General features: G+C 39.9%; 1 protein-coding gene across 3 annotated transcripts in view; it reads right to left on the bottom strand.

The window, feature by feature from the left end:
• Nucleotides 1-4,219: 4,219 nt before the first annotated feature.
• LOC145981069 (uncharacterized) overlaps nucleotides 4,220-25,338 on the bottom strand; it is a 76,598-nt gene continuing 55,479 nt past the window's right edge. For all 3 annotated transcript variants that reach the window (XM_083114184.1, XM_083114185.1, XM_083114186.1), the window contains one exon: nucleotides 4,220-14,312. In XM_083114184.1, the coding sequence (XP_082970310.1) occupies nucleotides 7,121-13,900 (6,780 nt within the window). In that variant the 5' untranslated portion in view covers nucleotides 13,901-14,312 and the 3' untranslated portion in view covers nucleotides 4,220-7,120. The remainder of the gene's footprint in view (nucleotides 14,313-25,338) is intronic.

The following is a 25,338-nucleotide window of genomic DNA, read 5'->3' as shown; positions in this document are numbered from 1 at the left end:
ACCCATCGTGCTGATTAAAAAATGCATGTGCTTTTAGCACCTTCATACTTGTATGTGAGGTTGTAAACGCTGACAGATGTTGAGATAAAACTTTGAAATGTCATGTGCAGAACTCACCATGCACATGTTGCCTGAACGACACACTCTGTAAATGGGTCGAATGAATGGAATAAATGACATGGAATTTAGAGGAACAGCATAAGAGCATCCGCTATACAAAGAACCAAAAAGGAAACTGAGGGAAAACAATGAAGCAGCCCTAATAGCAATGGCCCAAAACCTTGTAGTCAAAACCATTGTATAATTCAAGCAAATATGATCCCCTCTTCTTAGAAACTATAAATAATAGCATCAGCGGAGCAAAAAATAGTTTAGAATCCCGGTGGACACCGTGAAGTAGTTGGTAAACACATCGAATCACAGATCCGTCGTAGGTTCGATCCTCACCACCGGCAAGAAGAAAATTGTTCACCTGAAGACGAGAGAAGAGGTACTCTCTCGATACGTTGTGTTAGAATTAGTGTAACTCAGAAGCCAAGGACAACATTGCTTTTGGGGATGAAGGACTTGTCAAAATTTCCTGCCGATTTCAGCTCACTGGGAGAGAGATGATTCGAGAAAACATTAACAGAGCATTTGAACACGCCAGAAGTTGAGGTACATAGTGTGCATGCTACTCTAATATCATCAAGTGAAGATAAACAAGGCATTTTTCAAGGTAAACTTGATTCTGACACCAGAGACTGACTATGTTAGTGAACACAATTAAGAATGTTAGGATTGTACGACCACCCACAACATATTTTGGCCCTTCACTGTATGCGAAAATATGGTTGCTATAAGAACATCACTCACATGTAGACACTCAAAGTAAAGCACAAAAACGAAGAAGAAACAGGACAAATATCCAAAGTTTGGAAAATCTCAAAAAAGGTGACATCTTGATGGTATATTTTGTTAATTATTGAATAGTAGGCTATAATTGTGTACTTTGTATTTTTACAAAGTGTATAAATTATTTTTAAAAAATATGGGCTGTTAAAAATTAGTTTCGGTACATCCTTTGTAGAAAAAATGTCTGCTAAAAATAAATATATAAATAAGAATAAATTATCCTTCTATGCAGTATTATATTAATTATACCGTCTCAGTTATGACTAGAGCAAGGCCACACATAGAGTCACAGAAGGGGAAGAAATTGAGTGTTCGTTGGTGGAGCCGTCTCGCGTCACTACTTGGGCAGAGACTGGTTTTCTTTCGTCTGCTCCAGAGATAGCTGGGACAGGGTATAGTGTAATGTTATAGATTATGTCTTCTACTCTTCACACAAATGACATGTATGAAAATGAAACTATTTCTGATCATAGAATAGACTCAAAGGACGAACATGAAAATGAAAATTTTTTGACATTCACAAAACTATTCATTTCTCAAGCATGTGTTAAATATTTTACAAATCCTCATCTAAATATATTCGAGTGTATAAAAATATAAAATATATGCATGGTTTACATTAGTTTTCAGCAACTCTCTTACATCAAGAGTTTACAAAAGTCATTTTACATTATCTTCCGCTAACATGTTACCATACTACATCTACTCACTGGCAAAGGTATATTTCATCAAGCAACACCAAAAGTAAACACGTCAGACAATTACGACAAAAAGTAACCCCACACAGCTACAATCTAAATACAAAATTATTTCTTAGTTCTACAGTAACACATTTTACAGTTATGTTGATATAAATAATATGAAATAATTTGAAACACAAGTACAACATATATCACACCTTCATTTAGTATATATTTCAGCATCACACAAGAACACTTTTGCAGATATCTTATGAGTATACTGAGAATTTATATTCACTAAAAACTAGCAGAATGTACACATACATGCAAGTATGCCATACAGGCCTTAAAAATATACACTAAAATATCCAAAATTAGAAATGAACAAGAAAAGTAGCTACACAAACAATTTTACAGCTATCTTACAGAACACTAAGGAAAAAGTAAAACTAGTACACAAGTTATCATTTATTACTAAAACCATTGCATCAAGCCTATTGAAAATATCTGTTGCAATATTCATTTGGTCTGCTTAAACGTTTAAGTGCAACATCAAAAAAAAGATGCAGGAACGTACATCAGAAATGCATCAAATGATGCTTTAAAGTGCATCTCGACTGAAAGAAATCCTCACTTGCACCATATGATGCATTTTGGTGTCTTTCACGACATACAACAATGCATCAAATATGAATCTGATTCTTCACAGAGGCCATAAAATACACATTAGTGCTTCAGTCGGTGCATTCTGGTACATTCATCGATATGATGCATTTGTTCTCTGAGTGTAAGTTGAGTGCACTATATTGTGGTTCAAAGGGGTTACATCAACTCGATAATAATCAGTATCAAAATGATTCGCTTGTATTTGCAATGCCCTAATAAGTAATTTAATTTGTTCCAGAGTTTCAGCATCAGATGATTATACACTACTGTGGTTCACAAGAATAGAAGTAACATGAACTAGAAAATGATCGGATGCCTAATATTTCTCTACATAGGCTATGTAATTCCCCTTCAAGTAGCTTCTCTTTTTCCCTAGGTTCATTGATTGATTGATTGATTGATTGATATGTTGTTTTAAGTCCACTTTATGCACAGTAAGGCTAATCGGGACTGGACCTACAGTTTAAAGTGGGATCCGAACCACTTGTGCCTCCACCGGGTATCAAACCCGGGACCCCTTGATTACAAGGCGATGACGCTACCACTGCACCCCCTAGGTTCATACAAGAGTGCCCGCAGTGTGGGGGCAGGGAGGTACATGCCCCCGAAATATCTGGAAATATTAATGTAATTCGAATTGTGAAATTGTAGCAATATTTTAAGACTGTCGTAATAAGAGGTGTGCTGGATGGGACGGGATTGGGAAAATTAATATTAATAATCTTGATGTTCAGAACTGCAAAAAGCCTCCATCTCCCGACAGGTCGGGAAATTTTGGGAACAGGGAATTATTGAAAAATTATCAAATTGTACACACTATTTCCCTTCAACTGATAGTTTTTGCACATCTCGAATAGTATTTGTAAATTTCAGATACTTATAGCGAAGAAAATATCAACAATTATCCTCTTTTAAAAATGATCTTTGGAATTCCTCGGCAGTTTGGGATTTCGAAAAGTCGGGAAATCATTTGATGAACTTGGGATCTGACCTTGATAGTTCATATCCCATCATTTTAAATCATTACTTCTTTACAGTACTGGATCAGAGGCAGACCAATAGCAAGAAGCATAGGGGAACTGAAGCCTGTAGGTCATGCACATACAAGGAAGTCAGAATATTCTGCGGAGAATTTACACTTGACACAGCAATATTCCGATAACACACTGCTGTTATTTTCTGCTTACCAAAGTAGTAGTATGTTTGTAAAGATGTTCTTCAGACACTACAACAATACTGAAACATTCTTGTGATAACAGTATTAAGCCTTGATGAAAAGATTCTCTCGGGCTATCGACCAGGTGAGTTGTGGAAATGATTCCAAGCTTTCGAGAGCTAACGTCACTCTCATCTTCAGACCTGAGTCTGAAGAAGACCCCACTATAAAGTTGAAACGTCATGTTTATGGTGTGTTTATATGACAATAAATTCTGCCTTGGTCAGCATTTTGAGTGTTTTTTAAAGCACTTTTCAATGATGAAAAGACTTTCTCGGGCTATCGACCAGGATTCGAAAGCTTGGAATAATTTCCACAACTCACCTCATCAACAGGGAATATAGAAATGGAGACCAGTGTAGGATTAAATATATGCAATTATGGTGCGGAATTTGGATTGTCTTCTTATTGGTTCGCTCTGGATCCTGTTGATCTTATTGGTTGCAGCTTTGTTTTAATGGAGGAGCAAATTCCAGGCGTGACTGAGCTGGAGTCCCATGTCCTGTTGAGATTGGTACTTTACTATGACATGTCTATGGCTTTTTTACTCATCGGTCCCAGTAACCAGAACATTTGGCTATTATTTTGATGTTAACAAATAAAACCCTGTGTCCCTCTGTAATGCTGTGTTCTGCAAGTCCTGACTATTCAGGTTGGAATAATCTGATGTTGTGCTGATGTTCGTTGTGTGGTTGTTCAATGGTGCATCCTGTTTGCCTATGTATGGTGTCCTACACTCGCAAGGAATATGGTATATTCCTGAAATTCGTAGCTCCAAGTTATACTTGACTGAGCGGAGAAGAGCCTTGGTCTTGAGTGGTGGTCTGTGGATGGTCTTTACTCCATGTCTTGCAAGAATTCTATAACACCAAACTTTACAAAACTACGTTACAACCTTGACTCTCCAGGCATCAACAAGATTCTACAACACAGCAGCCTTTCCTTGGTAAAAGAAGGATCCACTACACCCATCAGCAGCTGGACTGCCTAGATCGCTCACTACTTTCACTACACCTTGAAATCTCCTCACAGATTTCACCTTCTCACTGGGAATGGGTGGACGTCGTGACATCAAGCCAAGCCGAATGACTCCGACTGAAGCTGACCACCAAACAAGCCAAGAAGTTTGCAAAACTGCAAACTTCAAGACCCAGTAGACCAGAACTGGATGTGAACAACCTCACCGACAAGCAACTGGATGTCAACCAAACTTCCACATTGAAGAAGGGACAGAATATCATTTCTGGCATAGAACGAGCTCTTATTCACCTGCCTTTAAGATGCCAAAGAAGAAATCTGCCACAAAGTCAGCCGGACCCTCAGGAGAGCGGTCCTACCAAAATCCAACATCACCAGAGCCGAAAGAAAAGCCCTGAAATCACTCCGTTGAGATCCAGACATCACGATTCTACCGACAGACAAAGGGAACGCGACCATGCTACTACCTACGGGAGCCTACCAGGAGAAGATCACTGAACTTCTAAGTGACCAAGCGTACAGGGAACTAACCAAGGACCCCATCGCATCAGTGGAGATAAAAAAAAATGCCTTCTCAAGAAATTCGGTTTAACTGAAGACATCAGCAAACACTGAAAACCCATGGCAGCCAGCCTTCCAGATTATATGGCTCCTTGAGAACCATTGTTAAGTGCTATAGCCAGTCCTACCTACCACTTTGCCAAATACCTCACATCCCTGCTTCAACCTCTAGTCGGACAATGTGGACATCATGTTGAGAACTCTACTGAATTCATCCAGAAACTGAAGAAACTCAAAGTTTCTGAAAACGACATCCTCGTCAGCTTTGACGTTGTTTCCTTGTTCATAAAGAGTTCCGATTAAACTTCTGAGGAGCCACTTTCCACCGGGCAAGTAGACCTCTTTCGCCACATGCTTACTTCGACATATTCCTTTACAACGGGAAATATTATGAACAAACTGACGGAGTGGCCATGGGTTTACCACTTTCACCGGCCATAGCGAATTTCTATGTGCAGCATTTTGAACACGAAGCTCTGAAGGATGCACCGCATCCACCATCCTGCTTCTACAGGTATGTGGATGACACATTCGTCATTTGGCTACATGGATGACTGGCATGAAATAGTTTCCTTGAATTCCTTAATGGCCGCCATTTAAACATCATGTATACTAAGGAGATAGAAGAAGATGGCCTCTTTTTCCTGGACAGCCTAATCTGCCACAAACCAGATGGAACACTCGGGGGCATGGTGTATACAGAAAGCCCATGCACACCGATCTCTACCTTAATGGCTATAGTTTTCACCACAAGGCTCAATGTCTTGCAGTTCTCAACACGCTAGCTAACAGAGCAGTAACCATTTCGGACGAAGATAACCTACATTCAGAACTCAACCATCTTGGAACCACGCTACAACAGAATGGATACAGCATCAGTGACATAAGGGCAATCAACAAGGCAGTGACTTCTCAGCAGAAACCAACCCTGGACAACAGTGTGGTCCTTAGAAGGGCTGATTCTTCACCACTCAGACAAGCCGAATATGGGGGTTTGGTCCCTTCACCACACAGCCCCCTGCTAACAGCAACACAGGAGAACATCCCACTACAACAGTTTTACATTTTTTTAAGCACACCTCTGGGAAATTAAGTAGAATTCTCGCAAGACACGAAGTAAATACCGGCTCTTCTCCGCTCAGTCAAGGATAACTTGGAGCTACGAATTCCAGGAGTATACCGTATTCCTTGCAAGTGTGGGACACCATACATAGGCCAAACAAGATGCACCATTTGACAGCAACGCAATGAACATCAGCGCAACATCAGATTATTCCAACCTGAAAAGTCAGGACTTGCAGAACACAGCATTACAGAGGGACACAGGGTTTTATTTGCTAACATCAAAATAATAGCCAAATGTGCCAGTTACTGGGACCGACAAATGAAAGAAGCCATAACCATATCACGGGAAAGTACCAATCTCAACAGGGACGTGGGACTCAAGCTCAGTCTCGCCTGTCTTTTGCTCCTCCGTAAAAACAAAGCTGCAACCAATAAGAACAAGATCCAGAATGACACAATAAGTAGAGAGAATTCAAATTCTGCACCATAATTGCATATATTTAACCCTACACTGGTCTCCATTTCTATATTTCATGATGATGAGAGCAATGTATGTGCTCGAAACGTTGGAAGCTAACACAGACTTAACCTGGCTGGTAACCTGAGAACACTTGTCGGAATCACGTTGAAAGGAGAGCTACAATTCCTAAGACCAAATTATGTTCTATTCAATTTGAATTGTATGATTTGAAAAGTAATAACATTAGTAATAATAACAAGAATAAAAATATTTTGACTGATAGGCAAGATATGAAATTTTACTCCACACCCTTAGAAAAAACTTCGGTTCATATAGAGATCGGTAAACAGCATTCAAACTAGCATTTCTGCTATTTTTCAATTCTCTATTAAGTAATTTCTTGATTGCAAACACTCACTTAACAACACCTGAATGTTTCTCTTGTATTTCCAATGCCCTCTCAAGCAGTTTCTTCTGTTCCAGAGGTTCACCCATATCTCTGTAGGCATGACTTAACTTCACAAGAGTAGTAGCAACTTGAAAATGATCAGCACCATAATGTTTTTCTTTTATTTCCAATGCCCTCTCAAGTAATTTCTTTTATTCCAGAGGGTCACCTATTGATGAGTAGGCATTAGCTAAGTTTACAAGAGTAGCAGCAACTCGAAAATGATCGGTACCATAATGTTTCTCTTGTATTTCCAATGCCCTCTCAAGTAATTTCTTTTGTTCCAGAGGTTCTCCAATATCTCCATAGGCATTACCTAGGTTCACAAGAGCAATAGCAACTTGAAAATGATCAGCACCGTAATGTTTCTCTTTTATTTCCAATGCCCTCTCAAGTAATTTTTTTTGTTCCAGAGGGTCACCTAATGATGAGTAGGCATTAGCTAAGTTCACAAGAGTAGTTGCTACTTGAAAATAATCGGCACCATAACGTTTCTCTTGCATTTCCAATGCCCTCTCAAGTAATTTTTTTTGTTCCAAAGGATCTCCCATATCTCCATAGGCATTACCTAAGTTCACAAGAGCAATAGCAACTTGAAAATGATCAGCACCGTAATGTTTCTCTTTTATTTCCAATGCCCTCTCAAGCATTTTCTTTTGTTCCAGAGGGTCACCTAATGATGAGTAGGCATTAGCTAAGTTCACAAGAGTAGTAGCAACTTGAAAATGATCAGCACCGTAGTGTTTCTCTTGTATTTCCAATGCCCTCTCAAGTAATTTCTTCTGTTGCAGAGGTTCTCCTATATCTCCGTAAGCATTACCTAAGTTCATAAGGGTAGTAGCAACTTGAAAATGATCAACACCGTAGTGTTTCTCTTGTATTTCCAATGCCCTCTCAAGTAATTTCTTTTGTTCCAGAGGTTCTCCAATATCTCCGTAGGCATTACTTAAGTTCACAAGAGTAGTAGCAAATCTAAAATGATCGGCACCGTAATGTTTCTCTTGTATTTCCAATGCCCTCTCAAGTATTTCTTTTTTTTTCAGAGGTTTTCCAATATCTCCGTAGGCAATAGCTAAGTTCACAAGAGTAGTAGCAACTTGAAAATGATCAGCACCGTAGTGTTTCTCTTTTATTTCCAATGCCCTCTCAAGTAATTTCTTTTGTTCCAGAGGGTCACCTAATGATGAGTAGGCATTAGCTAAGTTCACAAGAGTAGTAGCAACTTGAAAATGATCAGCACCGTAGTGTTTCTCTTGTATTTCCAATGCCCTCTCAAGTAATTTCTTTTGTTCCAGAGGTTCTCCAATATCTCCGTAGGCATTACTTAAGTTCACAAGAGTAGTAGCAAATCTAAAATGATCGGCACCGTAATGTTTCTCTTGTATTTCCAATGCCCTCTCAAGTATTTCTTTTTTTTTCAGAGGTTTTCCAATATCTCCGTAGGCATTAGCTAAGTTCACAAGAGTAGTAGCAACTTGAAAATGATCAGCACCGTAGTGTTTCTCTTTTATTTCCAATGCCCTCTCAAGTAATTTCTTTTGTTCCAGAGGGTCACCTAATGATGAGTAGGCATTAGCTAAGTTCACAAGAGTAGTAGCAACTTGAAAATGATCAGCACCGTAGTGTTTCTCTTGTATTTCCAATGCCCTCTCAAGTAATTTCTTTTGTTCCAGAGGTTCTCCAATATCTCCGTAGGCATTACTTAAGTTCACAAGAGTAGTAGCAAATCTAAAATGATCGGCACCGTAATGTTTCTCTTGTATTTCCAATGCCCTCTCAAGTATTTCTTTTTTTTTCAGAGGTTTTCCAATATCTCCGTAGGCATTAGCTAAGTTCACAAGAGTAGTAGCAACTTGAAAATGATCAGCACCGTAGTGTTTCTCTTTTATTTCCAATGCCCTCTCAAGTAATTTCTTTTGTTCCAGAGGGTCACCTAATGATGAGTAGGCATTAGCTAAGTTCACAAGAGTAGTAGCAACTTGAAAATGATCAGCACCGTAGTGTTTCTCTTGTATTTCCAATGCCCTCTCAAGTAATTTCTTTTGTTCCAGAGGTTCTCCAATATCTCCGTAGGCATTACTTAAGTTCACAAGAGTAGTAGCAAAACTAAAATGATCGGCACCGTAATGTTTCTCTTGTATTTCCAATGCCCTCTCAAGTATTTCTTTTTTTTTCAGAGGTTTTCCAATATCTCCGTAGGCATTAGCTAAGTTCACAAGAGTAGTAGCAACTTGAAAATGATCAGCACCGTAGTGTTTCTCTTTTATTTCCAATGCCCTCTCAAGTAATTTCTTTTGTTCCAGAGGGTCACCTAATGATGAGTAGGCATTAGCTAAGTTCACAAGAGTAGTAGCAACTTGAAAATGATCAGCACCGTAGTGTTTCTCTTGTATTTCCAATGCCCTCTCAAGTAATTTCTTTTGTTCCAGAGGTTCTCCAATATCTCCGTAGGCATTACTTAAGTTCACAAGAGTAGTAGCAAAACTAAAATGATCGGCACCGTAATGTTTCTCTTGTATTTCCAATGCCCTCTCAAGTATTTCTTTTTTTTTCAGAGGTTTTCCAATATCTCCGTAGGCATTAGCTAAGTTCACAAGAGTAGTAGCAACTTGAAAATGATCAGCACCGTAGTGTTTCTCTTTTATTTCCAATGCCCTCTCAAGTAATTTCTTTTGTTCCAGAGGGTCACCTAATGATGAGTAGGCATTAGCTAAGTTCACAAGAGTAGTAGCAACTTGAAAATGATCAGCACCGTAGTGTTTCTCTTGTATTTCCAATGCCCTCTCAAGTAATTTCTTTTGTTCCAGAGGTTCTCCAATATCTCCGTAGGCATTACTTAAGTTCACAAGAGTAGTAGCAAATCTAAAATGATCGGCACCGTAATGTTTCTCTTGTATTTCCAATGCCCTCTCAAGTATTTCTTTTTTTTTCAGAGGTTTTCCAATATCTCCGTAGGCATTAGCTAAGTTCACAAGAGTAGTAGCAACTTGAAAATGATCAGCACCGTAGTGTTTCTCTTTTATTTCCAATGCCCTCTCAAGTAATTTCTTTTGTTCCAGAGGGTCACCTAATGATGAGTAGGCATTAGCTAAGTTCACAAGAGTAGTAGCAACTTGAAAATGATCAGCACCGTAGTGTTTCTCTTGTATTTCCAATGCCCTCTCAAGTAATTTCTTTTGTTCCAGAGGTTCTCCAATATCTCCGTAGGCATTACTTAAGTTCACAAGAGTAGTAGCAAATCTAAAATGATCGGCACCGTAATGTTTCTCTTGTATTTCCAATGCCCTCTCAAGTATTTCTTTTTTTTTCAGAGGTTTTCCAATATCTCCGTAGGCATTAGCTAAGTTCACAAGAGTAGTAGCAACTTGAAAATGATCAGCACCGTAGTGTTTCTCTTTTATTTCCAATGCCCTCTCAAGTAATTTCTTTTGTTCCAGAGGGTCACCTAATGATGAGTAGGCATTAGCTAAGTTCACAAGAGTAGTAGCAACTTGAAAATGATCAGCACCGTAGTGTTTCTCTTGTATTTCCAATGCCCTCTCAAGTAATTTCTTTTGTTCCAGAGGTTCTCCAATATCTCCGTAGGCATTACTTAAGTTCACAAGAGTAGTAGCAAATCTAAAATGATCGGCACCGTAATGTTTCTCTTGTATTTCCAATGCCCTCTCAAGTATTTCTTTTTTTTTCAGAGGTTTTCCAATATCTCCGTAGGCATTAGCTAAGTTCACAAGAGTAGTAGCAACTTGAAAATGATCAGCACCGTAGTGTTTCTCTTTTATTTCCAATGCCCTCTCAAGTAATTTCTTTTGTTCCAGAGGGTCACCTAATGATGAGTAGGCATTAGCTAAGTTCACAAGAGTAGTAGCAACTTGAAAATGATCAGCACCGTAGTGTTTCTCTTGTATTTCCAATGCCCTCTCAAGTAATTTCTTTTGTTCCAGAGGTTCTCCAATATCTCCGTAGGCATTACTTAAGTTCACAAGAGTAGTAGCAAATCTAAAATGATCGGCACCGTAATGTTTCTCTTGTATTTCCAATGCCCTCTCAAGTATTTCTTTTTTTTTCAGAGGTTTTCCAATATCTCCGTAGGCATTAGCTAAGTTCACAAGAATAGTAGCAACTTGAAAATGATCGACACCATAATATTTCTCTTGTATTTCCAATGCCCGACGTAATAACTGCTTTTTTCTTTTAGGATTTCCGATGATTTGATACATCCATCCCATTTCCATTAATAGATACTCAAGATTTTCACTGTCATTGCCACCCCTATGTATCATATCATCTGTATGGGCAAGAAATGCTTCTAAGTGTGGTAATAACCGCCTCATCCAGGAAACACCTTTAACTGTGTAATCACAAAATTGTGCACTGCTTATAAGTAATTCAAATGCTTTCCTCATAATAAGTTGCTCCTTTCCTTCCTTTCTTATATTGATCTGCGTCACTTTCTGCACTAATTTGTGCACATTAACAAAACCTTCTCTTATATCAATCATTGAGTGTTTTTTAAGTATGTGTAATGTGTTGGCCAGGCATTCATCGTTTGCTTCTGATTGTTCATTCTCCCTGAAAATTTCTGAAGGGATACTATTTTCAGATAAGTAAGCAATAATATGTAGAATCAAAATTGCTTGCTGACCGTATTCAGTATTTTCTTCAATTTTGTTAGTGGTAATTGTCCATGTCGTAAATGTTGTTTTCGTGTACAAATCGGAACTATCACCTGGAAATTGATAATTGAGTAATTTTTCAGTTTCTTTTTTATATCGCTCAACATAATCTGTGATCGAAAATCTTAAACCCACGATTTGTAATTTCTTGTTTGTTTCTCTTATGTAGGCAACTGCCTGCTGGAGAGCCAGGGGGAAATACTGTAAAGTTTTAGCTAACATCTTGACTTCAGTTTCTTCAGATTCCTCTCCTAACTTCAGAGCTATTGTTATGAATTCTACTGCTTCCTGCTCAGTGAAAGTGTCTAAAGACAGAACTTCTATGTTTCCCCATTCATGGTTTCGAGACGTGATAAGGATGTAAGGTATCTTTGAATTTGGTGGCAATGAAGGCCTAAATTGTCCAATACCTTCATCCCCATCTCTTTCACTTCTGTATTTTTCAGCATTGTCGAACACAAAAAGACATTTCCTTTTCGAGAAAAACAAGAACACCTCTTTCACTATACATTGTATATTCCTAGGTTTTCCTTCCAATGTTTCTGTGCAAATTCTCAACTTGTTTTGTGCAAGTCCACGAAATGATTCACAAAGTGTATCATAATTTTCTGCATTGATCCAAACAATGTTATTTTCATAATACTTTGAATATAGTTCAATGTATTTCCTTGCTAACTCGCTCTTTCCTATTCCACCTAATCCACTAATTGAAGTACTTTGAGATATAACTGTTATTTTATCATCTCCTTTGTTTCTTTGGAAAGCTTCATGCAATTTGAGTAACTCTTTTTGCCGTCCTGTAAATAACTCTACTGGACCTCTTACTTCAAACCAAACTGAAACTCTAGCTGATTCCTCATAAAATTTATTGTCTTGTGTGAGGAAATAATCTTCGTTTTTCCACCAGTTTTGAACTTTAGTTCTTGTTTCAGAAAACACACTCTCTATGTCACTGTATTCCACAGCAAACTTAGCCTGTATATCCTTCATTATGATTTCACTTAATCTTTTCTCATTAGGCTGATTCACAAAAATTTTAAATCTACTTAAAAAATCTACTATTTCCTCGTCATAAATAATGTCGTTTGGTAATGCTGGTTTCTCTTCCTTGTCCTTGACACTTCCAAAGTTCCCTGGAAGTTTAATATTTCTTGCAACCAGTTGTGATATCAGATCATCCTTACATAATACATTGAAACCTTCCCTAGTATGAATTTCATCTAAGAACATTTGTTTAAAATGACTGTCATTTTCATTTGTTAGAAAATCTTCTTTCAAATGTCCATAATTTGCTTCTGTCCTTTCTATCACTTCTTCAGCTAATTTGTAGTGATATAATTTCATGACACCTTTATCCACATTTGCACACTTTTTTGAAATAACACACTCGGCTAACTGCTTCGCTAGTTTCTTACAATCGGACGATTCTTTGAGACTGGTTCGTATCTTTTGATCATTACTTTCATGTAAATTGAGCTTGTAATAATAGTTACCTTTTCCCTCATCAAATATATATAGTATGTCATTTTCATTCACTTTTACTTTACTAACATTTTTGTCGCTCTCACGGAAAGAAGATGTGCTATTAGTAAACAAAACTAGCTCACAGTCTTCAAATCTATTTCTGAATACAGTATGAGTCTTCAGTTTCCGAAAACACTCTTTTATTTTACGGTAGGCTGAGAAATATTTCTTCAGCTGAAAATCCCCTTTATCCTTCCCTGCAAGTAATTTATCTAGAGTAATATTATCCTTCTGCTGGCTTTCTCGGTGTTTTGCTTGTAGGAATATAACTTTGTATTTTTCTGCTCCAGTCTGGTCTATGTAATGGCACCTGAAAACGACATCATCAAGATCACCTGCTTCTTGCAAGTTTGTGGCTAGGTCGAAATCTTTCATCTTGTTTTCCTCAAACAGCTTTTTCCCTTGCAGCAGAAAATACATCAAAAGATGTATTTCGTAAAGCTGGCCACTCATTCCTGCTGTCCCTGGTCTTTTATTATATGTTATATGTTGCTGTACATCCACAGACACTCTTCCTTTCACTGCAAGTGATTCATTCAATGTTCTTCCATTACACTTATCTTCCACAGATTCTATTCCTTTCATTTCAGGTGATTCATTCAATGTTCTTCCATTACCTGTTTCTTCCACAGACTCTATTCCTTTCACTTCAGGTGATTCATTCAATGTTCTTCCATTACACGTTTCTTCCTCTCTCCCGCTACCTTCCTTTAACTTTGAACATAGGCTCCCCATTTCTGCTCACAAGTGGTATTTATGAAAGGATGCACTTTTCATGATTCAATTCTGAGATAGGTGATCGACTGAAAGCACGTGTATCATTTGATTCATTATATCGACTTGATGAAGATATCCTAAGCGTGTTTTTCAAAGTCTAGGTTCTCTGTACCCATTATCTCCTTTTGCACATGGGAACTTGTGATCATTTCTTTAGTTTCTGCCAATGAACCAATTAATTTTTCGGAACCTCTACCATTCTGAAGGAATGAGAATAAATGAATATACACACCCATTCGGTTTGCACCAGTTCTTGGCCCACTCGTGGTTTCAAGAACTGATTCATAAAGTTATGACTTTTCAATGTGATGCTCCAACTCTCTTAGAAACAAATGTTTGTTGAGAAGATCATCCTGAACTGATGTACGACCTAGAACAAAAAGTAAAAAGTGTCAGTGATTAATGAGAGAATGTCGTCCTACATGTGAATAATGGTTCTTAACTGGCACTATAGATTTAGATTTAATTCATCCGTGAATCACATTTGCATTTTCATGCTGTGATATTGGACATGTTTAGCAACATTACAATATACTAATACAATGTAATAAAATAATGTAATATACAATGAAATGATACCCTAGCCTATTAGTTTTATGCTAGGTGGTGTCTACTCATATTAGTTTTAATATTTATACATAAGGGTACCACCAGTAACACATGTTAATGTTACAATATAAAAATAATGTGTATTCTGTAATGGATTCGAACATTAAATATTGAGAGATAATATAAAACTAATAACATTTTAAAATACTAAAATTTCACTTTTGTGATATAACAGGTACATCACGTGAGATTGGATCCTGCACTCTTGTGAATGTATCAATGAACCTCCAATCCATCAACCCACAAGTGAGTTGATGGACTAGAGGTTCAAAAACTCACTGAGTAAAAGCAGATGATTTACTAGTTTCTTTTTTTTAATTTGGCTACTGGTTCAATAGTTTTTATATGATCTGACAACTTATTGTATAGGTGGATGCCTGTGGATTTGAATAGTGTTATCCATTGGAACTGCAAGATTGGAGTTATTTCTCATGTTGTAATGTACTTCTTTGTTGCATTTGGAGAACTTTGTCAGATCAATTTTTACATGACATAATAAATTAAGTATATAGAGGAAGGGTAGTGTTATAATGCCAAGTTCCCTGAAGATTTCCCTACATGGTTCATTCAATTTCTTTCCCATCATAACTCTTAATACTTTTTTCTGAGTATTAAATATTTTCGTGCAGTTTGCTGCATTCCCCAGAATATAATGCCATATGTTAGTTCCGATTAGAAGATACTGAAATATAGGGTTTCTATTGTGTTCTTTCTGTTATATCTTTCATGATTCTTATGCCATAAATGATTTTGCTTAATTTTCCTGCTAAATAGTTCATATGGATGTCCCAATTGAGAATTTCTTGTATCCATTTTGTGGAATTTTCAAATTTAATGTTTTCATTTTCTATGTTTACAATTAATATATTGTTGCTTTTATTTCTTGGGTGGTGGAATTTTATTGCTACTTTTTGTTTTCATTTATTGTTAGTTTGTTGCTGCTGAACCACTCTGAAAGTCTGTCTGTTGAGGTTTGAAGTGTTGCATAATAATCAAAATTTGTATCCTACTCATTGTTCGACCCTCAAAAATTAATAACACTGCCAAAATCAATCTTCGATACTACAGATTACGCCTACCCAGTTTTATCAAACAATCAGAAATGATACTTAGATTTAAAAGTATATGCATTTTTATTATGTCTGTAAATATTTTGTTTTTAGGTAAAGTTTCCTTAAAATTGTCTTTAACACTATTTCAATTCCTTTCTGTACAGATAGACTAAAAGACAGTCAAATGTTAAGAACAGCCTTGTTCTTCCATTAAGAGATAAATTGGCCAACTAATCTATGTATAATAGTGAATATATTGTACTGTTATGTTATTGTACTGTGAAAATACTGACAGAACTTTTCGTGCTCATTGCTTACTAGTGAGAAGTATATCACCAGCATTTTTCGGTTTCAAAATTCTTCAGTAGTACTGAAGATGCTGCCATTGTACAGCTGCCCCTTGTAAATTCAGGGGCCAAAATTATAAATTAATTTTACAAGTCCTTTCATTCTGAATTACAGTAAACCATTGTCTTGGGCTCACCAACAGGTGTAAAAATAAATCAGACAAACTTGAAGCTATCACACTAATGTGACCTATTGTATGTGACACACCATGCAAAAACTAATCTTTAAAATCATGCTTCACATAGTGCATTTTGCAGTACATAGTAAAAACAACAGATAAAACATGTTAACATAGAAATGTTCTCAGTGTATAGAGATCATTAAGGACATATTTTTTGGTTTAATAATCTTGTTTCTATCTATGAGGCAATGACGTAGAAGCTGCAAAGTAGATGAAACTGGAATATGAATTTCTCGCATAGATAGCACCAGACATTGAAGTAAATGGTTTCCGGATATGCATGTTGGATTCGTTGTATATTTAGTGTGTGATTGATCATCACAGCATGCCAATAGTTTCGAATTTCTAATAACGTCACTTCGCAACAATGCATGATAGGAGTGAAGATGTGTCTTATTGAATGTATGTGGTGTTCTGATGCTACTGACTCACCTAGAAAATTACAGGTATCAAAATTCACAATCACGACTTGTTGCATACGACTGAATATCAATTACATTACAGTAAAATAGGAAGAATTTTTTGGTGCAAGTGAACATTTTTGAGACGATGACCATGATCTCATTTCAGATTTCATTTTTACTTATAGCACAGTTAAGTTAATAGGCAGATATTTACCACAGGTAGCAAAACAAAAAAGTAAAGTGTTCCCCTGTGCTTTGCACCATGCCATGAAGGCCTATAGGGGGTGTGGGGTAAGGGCACCATACTTTCTTGATCTCGGCCGAACTGAGGGTGATGTGATCAGCACCACATCCCAGGCCACCTTTACCCCCCAGAGTTTCCTCCAGGTACCTACCCACTTTATACGATACTGGGTGGATGCTGGGGCCACTTGAACAGGTTGAAAAAGACCCGGTTATCCCCTGCCAGGGATCAAACCCTGGTCTCTCGCATGGTAGTCAGACAGCCTAATGACTGAGGTACCGTGGCTTCAAACCAGCTACACCAAAATGTCAATGCCCGCCAGAAGTTGAGGCAGTCACTGATAGGAAGAGCCAATGGCACTTTAACTAGTGCCAGTGACACCTCAAAGCGGTGACACTAAGAACTTCTTGCGGAGAATAAGCCTATTAACTTATCTGTGCTTATACACTTCCTAACAAGATATTATTGGTATCTGAAAAAGAGAATGCTAAAAAATGCTTTTGGTTTTGTGCCAACCTATCTTCCACACACTGACTGCATTTTGAAGACTAACGAGGCTCTGACGCCTTCACTCATGGCCAGCAGTCACTAGGTAGGCCCTGACTCTCCCTGGCTGTTGCACCATGGGATATTTATTATTTATAAGTGCATCTATGTGATATGAATCAACTATTGCCGTTATCAGTTATATTTTCTGTCGAAAAATAATAAATAATGTGCCTTGGACAGACTTCGATCAATGCTCTCTCTGGTACAAAACGTGCCCAGATCATTAATAATAATAAAAAAAATGTAGTCGCAGGATTCACTGATACGAGAAAAGTGTGCGAGGAGAAAATAAATGACCATGTCCTGGAGCGGCTATGGAATATATGTCGGAAAATTTTTGAAAATGTGGAAATTATATGTGAAAATAATTGTGCTAAATTCTAATATGTGTACAAATATGGAAAATAAGGGCAGCATTTTCTGAGCTTACATACCTTGATTCACAAAATTAATACAAAATAATATTGATATTAGCATCAATTGAAGACATGTATTTACATACAAATCTGTTACACGATCACATCAAAGACTTGTTTGGAAATTTTAGCTGCTATGGGAGACCTGAACGATTCAAATGGATATGAATATATCTAACTGTAATTCTGGTGATGCTGGATCAGCTGCTGCAACCACAAATTCTTACAAGTTAATTCCAGTGATTGTAAAGGATGGAACACTACTAGCAAGTATGAACCATCTCCTACAGTAACCCAGAAACCTGTTCACAACTGATATGAATGTTGATTTGCCAATCATATAAACATTTTCATGTATTACCTAACATCAGACACTCTGATTAGGGGGGCGAAATCCTTTATGAAAGTTCAATGAGGAGAGAAAAACCTCTTTCCATCTCACTATATTATAGGGTATGACAGTGCCAGCGATTCAGTTGGCGTGGGAGGCGGTTGTGGAACCCAATCGTCGCCACTGGGTATGAAATAAGGGCATATGTAGTATGTGTTAGGACCTACTGAAAAAATTACTCTTATTGTAATCTTAGGCATCATATATATATAAATATAAATGTGGCCTAGGTCACGAAATATCAACCTTTTTCTTTTTGTGTGGTAAATGTTTAATGTCTCCATCATTTGTATTTATCCGCCCTTCTGGCACCTTTTCTCATCCTATTCCTGTGTTATATATATACAGGGTGATTCTAAAGGTATAGTACAAACGAAAACCACAGATACCTCCCATGAAATAGAGACGAAAGATCCCCTTCCACTTTGCCGAGAGATGCCTCCGTGAGGAGCTAGACAATGCCGAAAACGTGTGAAAATGAACTTCACACCTCTGTACAGCCAGTACCAGTGAAGATAGAAAGGCGGAACAAACGAAGTCAAAAGGAACACCAAAGTCGCCCATCCGAAAAACACTAGGCGGCAGCTGCGCAACGCATGCGCATGGGGTTCCACAAAGGAAATAGGAGTGTCCCGCAAGACAAGTGAAGGGAAAGGGTAGCGATCGACAACGGTAGGGGCAAAAGAAGCAATGAAGCATGAAGTAACAATTGCACAGCAGGAAACAAACACATGCAGCATGTGGGGAGTCCCCAAACATAGTGGGGAGACACCGCAGCAAGAACAAAGCACGGTTCAACAAAAGAGAAAGAGGACCAGACGGGGGGAATGGTACCTGTCAAGGAGACAACAAATGCGGGATGAGGGATTCCCCGTAGCAGCACCGAGGGGATGTCACACAGAGGTCGTGCGCCAGCAGGAAAAACACAGCAACTACGGGCACAGGAGGTTTATTGCCACGCAAAGGTGCACTTACAGATAGGAATAGTACGTAGTACGTAGTCGTACCCCGGACTGACGTTGTTACAAAAGTTGCTCAAATTGACGACCACCACATTCAATGCAGGCATTGCAGCGTCGCAGGAAATTCTGGCGAACCCTATCAAAAATCCCTGGCATGGTACACACCTCGGCCGATGCTGCAAGTATCCGCGCTACCAATGTTTCCTTGTCAGGCACCAGGGTTTCGTAGACGAGTGTTTTCACATGGCCCCACAAGAAGAAATCCATTGGTGTGAGGTCAGGCAAACGGGCAGGCCAGGGGACGGGGCCCTCTCTGCCGATCCAGCGCTGTGGGTAGGTACGGTGCAAAAGGGTTCGCACTGTGCCATCAAAATGTGCAGGCGCTCCATCCAATTGAAACCACATACGATGTCGCACGTTGAGGGGTACATCTAGCAGCTCTGGAAGGACTGATGCAAGAAAGGTGCGATAGAGGCGGCCATTTAAACGTGGTGGCAGCAGGTATGGACCGATAATCTGTTCATCGATGATACCTGCCCAGATATTCACTGCAAACTGGGTCTGATGGTGCACCTCGACTACTGCATGTGGATTTTCATAATCCCACACATGGCTGTTTCGGCAATTGAAGATGCCCTCACGGGTGAATGTTGCCTCGTCCGTGAAAAGCACATGGCGCAAAAAACGGGGATCGTCGGTACAAAACTGCAACTGTTGTTGACAGAATTCCACACGTCGAGGGTAATCCCCAGCCTGCAACGCGTGGACTCGCTGTGGATGATAGGGATACAGCAGATCATCATGAAGGACACGCCACACTGTCTACTGTGATACTCCCACTGTGCAATGCTACAGGTGCTAGTGGACGGTGTGTCGTCCACGCGAGCAAGTACGTCCTCCTCGACCGCCACGGTGCGCACATGTCTTGGCTGACCGACATGATGGCCTGCACGTAACACACCCGATTCACCAAGGGTACGGTGCACGTTCGAAAACAACCTGCTGTCGGGTTGTTGCCTCTCCGGATACCGTCCGCGATAAAGGCGTGCAGCTGCTCGGCCATTGCCATCTGCAAGGCCGTAGACAAAATGCATGTCCCTCAGTTCTACAAATGTGTAGCGTTCCATGGTACGGTGAGGATAGTGCCAATTATGGAATACTGTACTGCAGTGCACAGGTGGCACACACACACACACTGGTCACAACGGCTTCGAAACAACGTACTCAATTGTCGTATGTCAAGCACACCACCACCGCACCGGCTCTTTCACTGACACGCTCCCTGACGCTGCACTTCCAATCAGCCCACACGTCCGCACGGCGCTGTGGTACAATCAGCTGACGTTCCTGAGCCACCTGTGCCTGTGCTCTTCACTACCTGACCACTGCCGTCAGGTGGGACCATGTACTCTGGGGCCTTGTCATCGTGGAACACATGTAGCGTCCTTCATTCTTGCGACATTCACCCACAACACGTACTTCGTCCGTCTTGCTCGAGCCGACGGGGAGCACTATGTACGATCGTGTGGTGTTTGTGTACACCAATGTGGGGTAACCCAGCAGTTGAAAAGACGTGCATACCCCCACGTAGCTTCATTACACGATTGTCCCACGCAGTTTATCTGTCCAGCCTTGCTCGGCCCGGTCTCACACCCACGCGGTAGTGTGAGGCCACGCTTGGTTTCGGAGCGGAAGACTGCGGCCGAGTTGTTCGGCTGGGGTTGCGCTCGGAAGCAAGCAGCCGCGTCAGGTCTGAGAACGGTGGACCTGGTGATCGGGATGGAAACATTCCGACCTCGTCCATTAGTGCCGTCCACCGTACGGAGTGGTGGGGTCCGTACGACACTCCAGCAGCCTTTCGCCCGCTCTCACCCAGCGATGTGCCTCCGGCTTCATTTCTAAGAGGCTGATTGGGCCCCATCACGACGTTTGTTACAACGTCAGTACGGGGTACGTGGTCCTATCTGTACGTGCACCTTTCATTAGCAATAAACTCCTGTGCCCGTAGTTGCTGTGTTTGTCCTGCTGGCGCACGACCTCTGTGTGACATCCCCTCGGTGCTGCTACGGGGAATCCCTCGTCCCGCATTTGTTGTCTCCTTGGCAGGTACCATTCCCCGTCCGGTCCTCTTTCTCTTTTGTTGCACCGTGCTTTGTTCTTGCTGCGGTGTCTCCCCACTGTGTTTTGGGGACTCCCCTTAAGCTGCACCGCCAGCGCCGCCATTTCTGCCCCGAACCATGTACACGTCTGTTGCCTGTCGAGTGTCACGGACCACTTTGCTTGCATTCTCGGTGTGTTTTTACATCCTACGTCGTCCTCCCGTGGTTCTGCAACCCCGCACTACTTTTATCAACTGCACTGCTTCAGTCATGGTGTTTGTTTCCTGCTGTGCAATTGTTACTTCATGCTTCATTGCTTCTTTTCTCCCTACCGTTGTCGATCGCTACCCTTTCCCTTCACTTGTCTTGCGGGACACTCCTATTTCCTTTGTGGAACCCCATGCGCATGCGTTGCGCAGCTGCCGCCTAGTGTTTTTCGGATGGGCGACTTTGGTGTTCCTTTTGACTTCGTTTGTTCCGCCTTTCTATCTTCACTGGTACTGGCTGTACAGAGGTGTGAAGTTCATTTTCACACGTTTTCGGCGTTGTCTAGGTCCTCACGGAGGCATCTCTCGGCAAAGTGGAAGGGGATCTTTCGTCTCTATTTCATGGGAGGTATCTGTGGTTTTCGTTTGTAATATACCTTTAGAATATATATATACCGCGTGAGGCACCTAAAAGTATCACCTGAAATAGCGAAGAAACCAGAAACATGTGAGGTTTGCGGGAAACAATAATATCTAATGGGGCTCGTAAATCGGAGGTATGGGGTGGGTCGAAAAATATCGACAAATGGGGCATCTGGAGCAAAGTCATATTTTTTTAAATGGAACGATATACAATAACATGCATAATATAAAAGAGCACACGCAGAGAAATACAACGCCGTTGGTCTCATGCATCTACTGCATATAGGAACAAAGATATGGCCATGTGAAAATATGTAAACAAACTAACAAGTGGCCCACTTGACCGTCAGTACCACGGCATGTACAAGTATGAGATGTCGGAAGCCATTGGACAAGATGAAGACAGAACGTGTTAAAGGAAGAAAAAATACAGTAGACATCATCAGCACCATGTATTGGACAGTGTTACAGCATAAGGAAAATGACCATGACAGTATGTCGAAGAACCACTGCGTAAGAAGCGAAAACCTGTCAAAGTGTGTGTTCAAAGTGGTGGCCGTCAGCTGCGATAGAGGCAACGAGGCGCCCACGCAAAGATCGTTGCACAGAATGTAGCATCTCGTAGGGAATGTCCCTACAGGCCACAGTAATGCGGTGTTGCATATCCTCTGGAGTTGTTGGCACATCCCGGTAGACAATGTCCTTCAGCTTTCCCCACAGGAAAAAGTCTAACGGTGCCAAATCGGGGGAACGAGCCGGCCATTTGACAGGCCCTCCACGTCCAATCCAACGATTTGGAAATGTATTTTCCACACATGCTGTAGCACGTCTTGTACTGTGAGCTGGGCACCCGTCATGTTGGTACCACATGTCCCTCTTTGTCTGAAGTGGTATGTTCTCCAATAGTACAGGCAGTTCATGTTGTAAAAACTGTATGCATCAGTCAGCATTCAGTGTCCCTTGTATAAAAAAGGGACAATGAGATGTTCACCCACTATACCACACCACACGTTCACACTCCATGGGCGCTGGCGTTCCACTTGGCGAAGCCAATGTGGATTTGTCACCTACCAATAGTGCATGTTCCTTAGCTTGACATTTCCATGATTGGTAAAAGTTGCCTCGTCAGTGAAGAGGATACGTGACAAATCGGGTGTATCGTGTCGTAACAACCATGTGCAAAACCGAACACGGTCCCAAATTATTTTGATTTACATTCTACATGCCCCGCATTATGCTAAAACTTATATACCAACAGAAAGTAAACTGCCCCCCAGTTTTGGAACCCAATCGCCACCACTGGTAATGATAGTACATTTTCAGTGGCAGCGATTGAGGGGTCGCAGTTGCCCCCCCCCCTACACACACACTTTTGCCCCAGCATTATGCTGAACCTTATGTACCAAGGCAAAGTAAACTGTCCTTGCCCCTTGTCCTATGTAACCCAATCGCCCTGGCCCCACTGATTCTACAAGCGTGGCTCCTCGAAAAATCTTGCCCGATGATTTCACAATACTTTGGGGAATGAGTTTGAAAGTGGACAAATGACAAAGGTATTTCACATAGAACTCTTACTGCATTCGTTACTCAGAGAAGGAAATTTAAATATATAATGAAGATCAATATCTAGTTGCCCTCATTGCTCTAATACATCTCTATCCAAATGTCATTGATCAAAATTACTATGTATGAGTAAGATGTGTATGTCTGATTTGAATTTAGTTTTGAACACTCACGATGTACACCCATATGTGTTGTGACATGTATAGTTTTGTTGTGGTATGTATAGTTTTATATTGTTTATCGAATGGAATAAATATACTCCTCCCATATTTCGACAACATAACATACCCAGGGACTTTAATTTTTTTGTGCCAGTCCCAGTAGTGGAGTGGATAGCACATCGCGCTACAATGCCAGGGGTCCCGGTTTCGAATCCCAGCTTGGACATGGATGTTTGTGAGTGTCCATTTATCAATTTCATAATATCATCATTCATCTCTATGTTTGCGATTAGCCAAAACTGAAGTAAAAGATACCAAATAAATCAATCGAACCTGAATCGAGTGATATAGTTTGTTTTTGTTTTTTTAATAAAAAAATAGAAGTTTGCTTAAGTCGGCGATGGATGAAGGTGTTATCAGTGCGTTCATTTTTCACAGTTATTTCATATCGAGTGGTTTGTGCATGATCTCGTGATATTTTCTTGTCAGATAACGTTTATTTTTAACTAGGGCTTAGCCGATGCCGATCTGGTATCGGAAAGTATTGGTTGGAATTTATCTACCGATACTTTCCCGACATTTTGGTCTTTCACGGGGTCAGCAAAAATGGCACGTGACATTGGAAATTATGCAAAATTCAAACTTTCCTTTTATTTTGAACCAATTTTGCACAAAAAAGTATATTTTGTGATTACATAATATATATTTAATATTTTGATGTAATTCTTCGATATTCTAAATCAAGTTTCTTAGTAAATTCATTCATATAATTAAAGAATAATATTCACACATATATATTGATCAATATTTTGAACAAATTTTAATTATTGCAATATTCGAGTATCGGTATCGGTGGGAATTGGTGAGAGTATCAGCATTGGTTCAAAGTGGTATCGGCTCAGCCCTATTTTTAACATCTTTTCTTTCAAGATATCACACTTGTTCTTGATGTAAACAGAAGAAGCAGGAAGAGATAGAAAAAGAGAGGTGGTTTGGCATAAGGAGTATGGGGACTGCCACAGACGATAAGCAAAGTACTTAGAAAACCGGGCATAAAAGTATACAGAAAGGGAGGCTGCAGCAATTTAAGGATAGCGAACAAGAAGAAGGAAGAAAACAGAGAAGAGGATGAGGAAGATATTATCTATGAGGTTCAGTGCAAGGAATGTGTGTACATAGGGAAACGAAAAAGAGACTGAAAGACAGGCTGAAGCAACATAAAGATGACGTAAGACTAAAGAGGGAGAAAAATGCTATATTCAAGCACACAAAAAAATGGGACATGACATACAATGGGAGATGGCTAGGAGGATATGGAGGGAGAAGAGATGACTAGTGAGGAAGTGGAAAGAGGCCAAGGAAATAGAGAAGAAAGGAGAAGACATAATGAACTGGAATGGGGGAATAAAAATCAACAGAGAATGGAAAGGAGTAGTAGAAAAAGTGGAAAGGATGAGAGAAGAGGAAAAATTGATAAGATACAGACTCTCACCAGATACCTGTCAACCACCTGTCAGGAGATTCCTCACTCGGTAATTCTGGACAGGAAATGTTCTCAGAAAAGGACTGGCTCCTTCATGTCGTTTTGTGTATGGATCCTGTACTGGAAGTGTGTATATATAAGATGATGGTTGCATCTTTCATAAATTTATTGTAAATTTTCATCTGAAGAAGACCCTGTTATACTGGATCCGCGCTTAGAAGGAACTGTACGGTAAACAAATGCACCTGTATGAATACAGTGTTGCCAACCAATAACTGCAGAATATAGCGAAAAGCAAATTCTCA

The sequence above is a fragment of the Lepisma saccharinum genome, chromosome 28, assembly GCF_977018435.1.
Source record: "Lepisma saccharinum chromosome 28, izLepSacc3.1, whole genome shotgun sequence".
NCBI classification, from domain to species: Eukaryota; Metazoa; Arthropoda; class Insecta; order Zygentoma; family Lepismatidae; genus Lepisma; species Lepisma saccharinum.
This window is presented reverse-complemented; position numbering and strand designations above follow the sequence as displayed.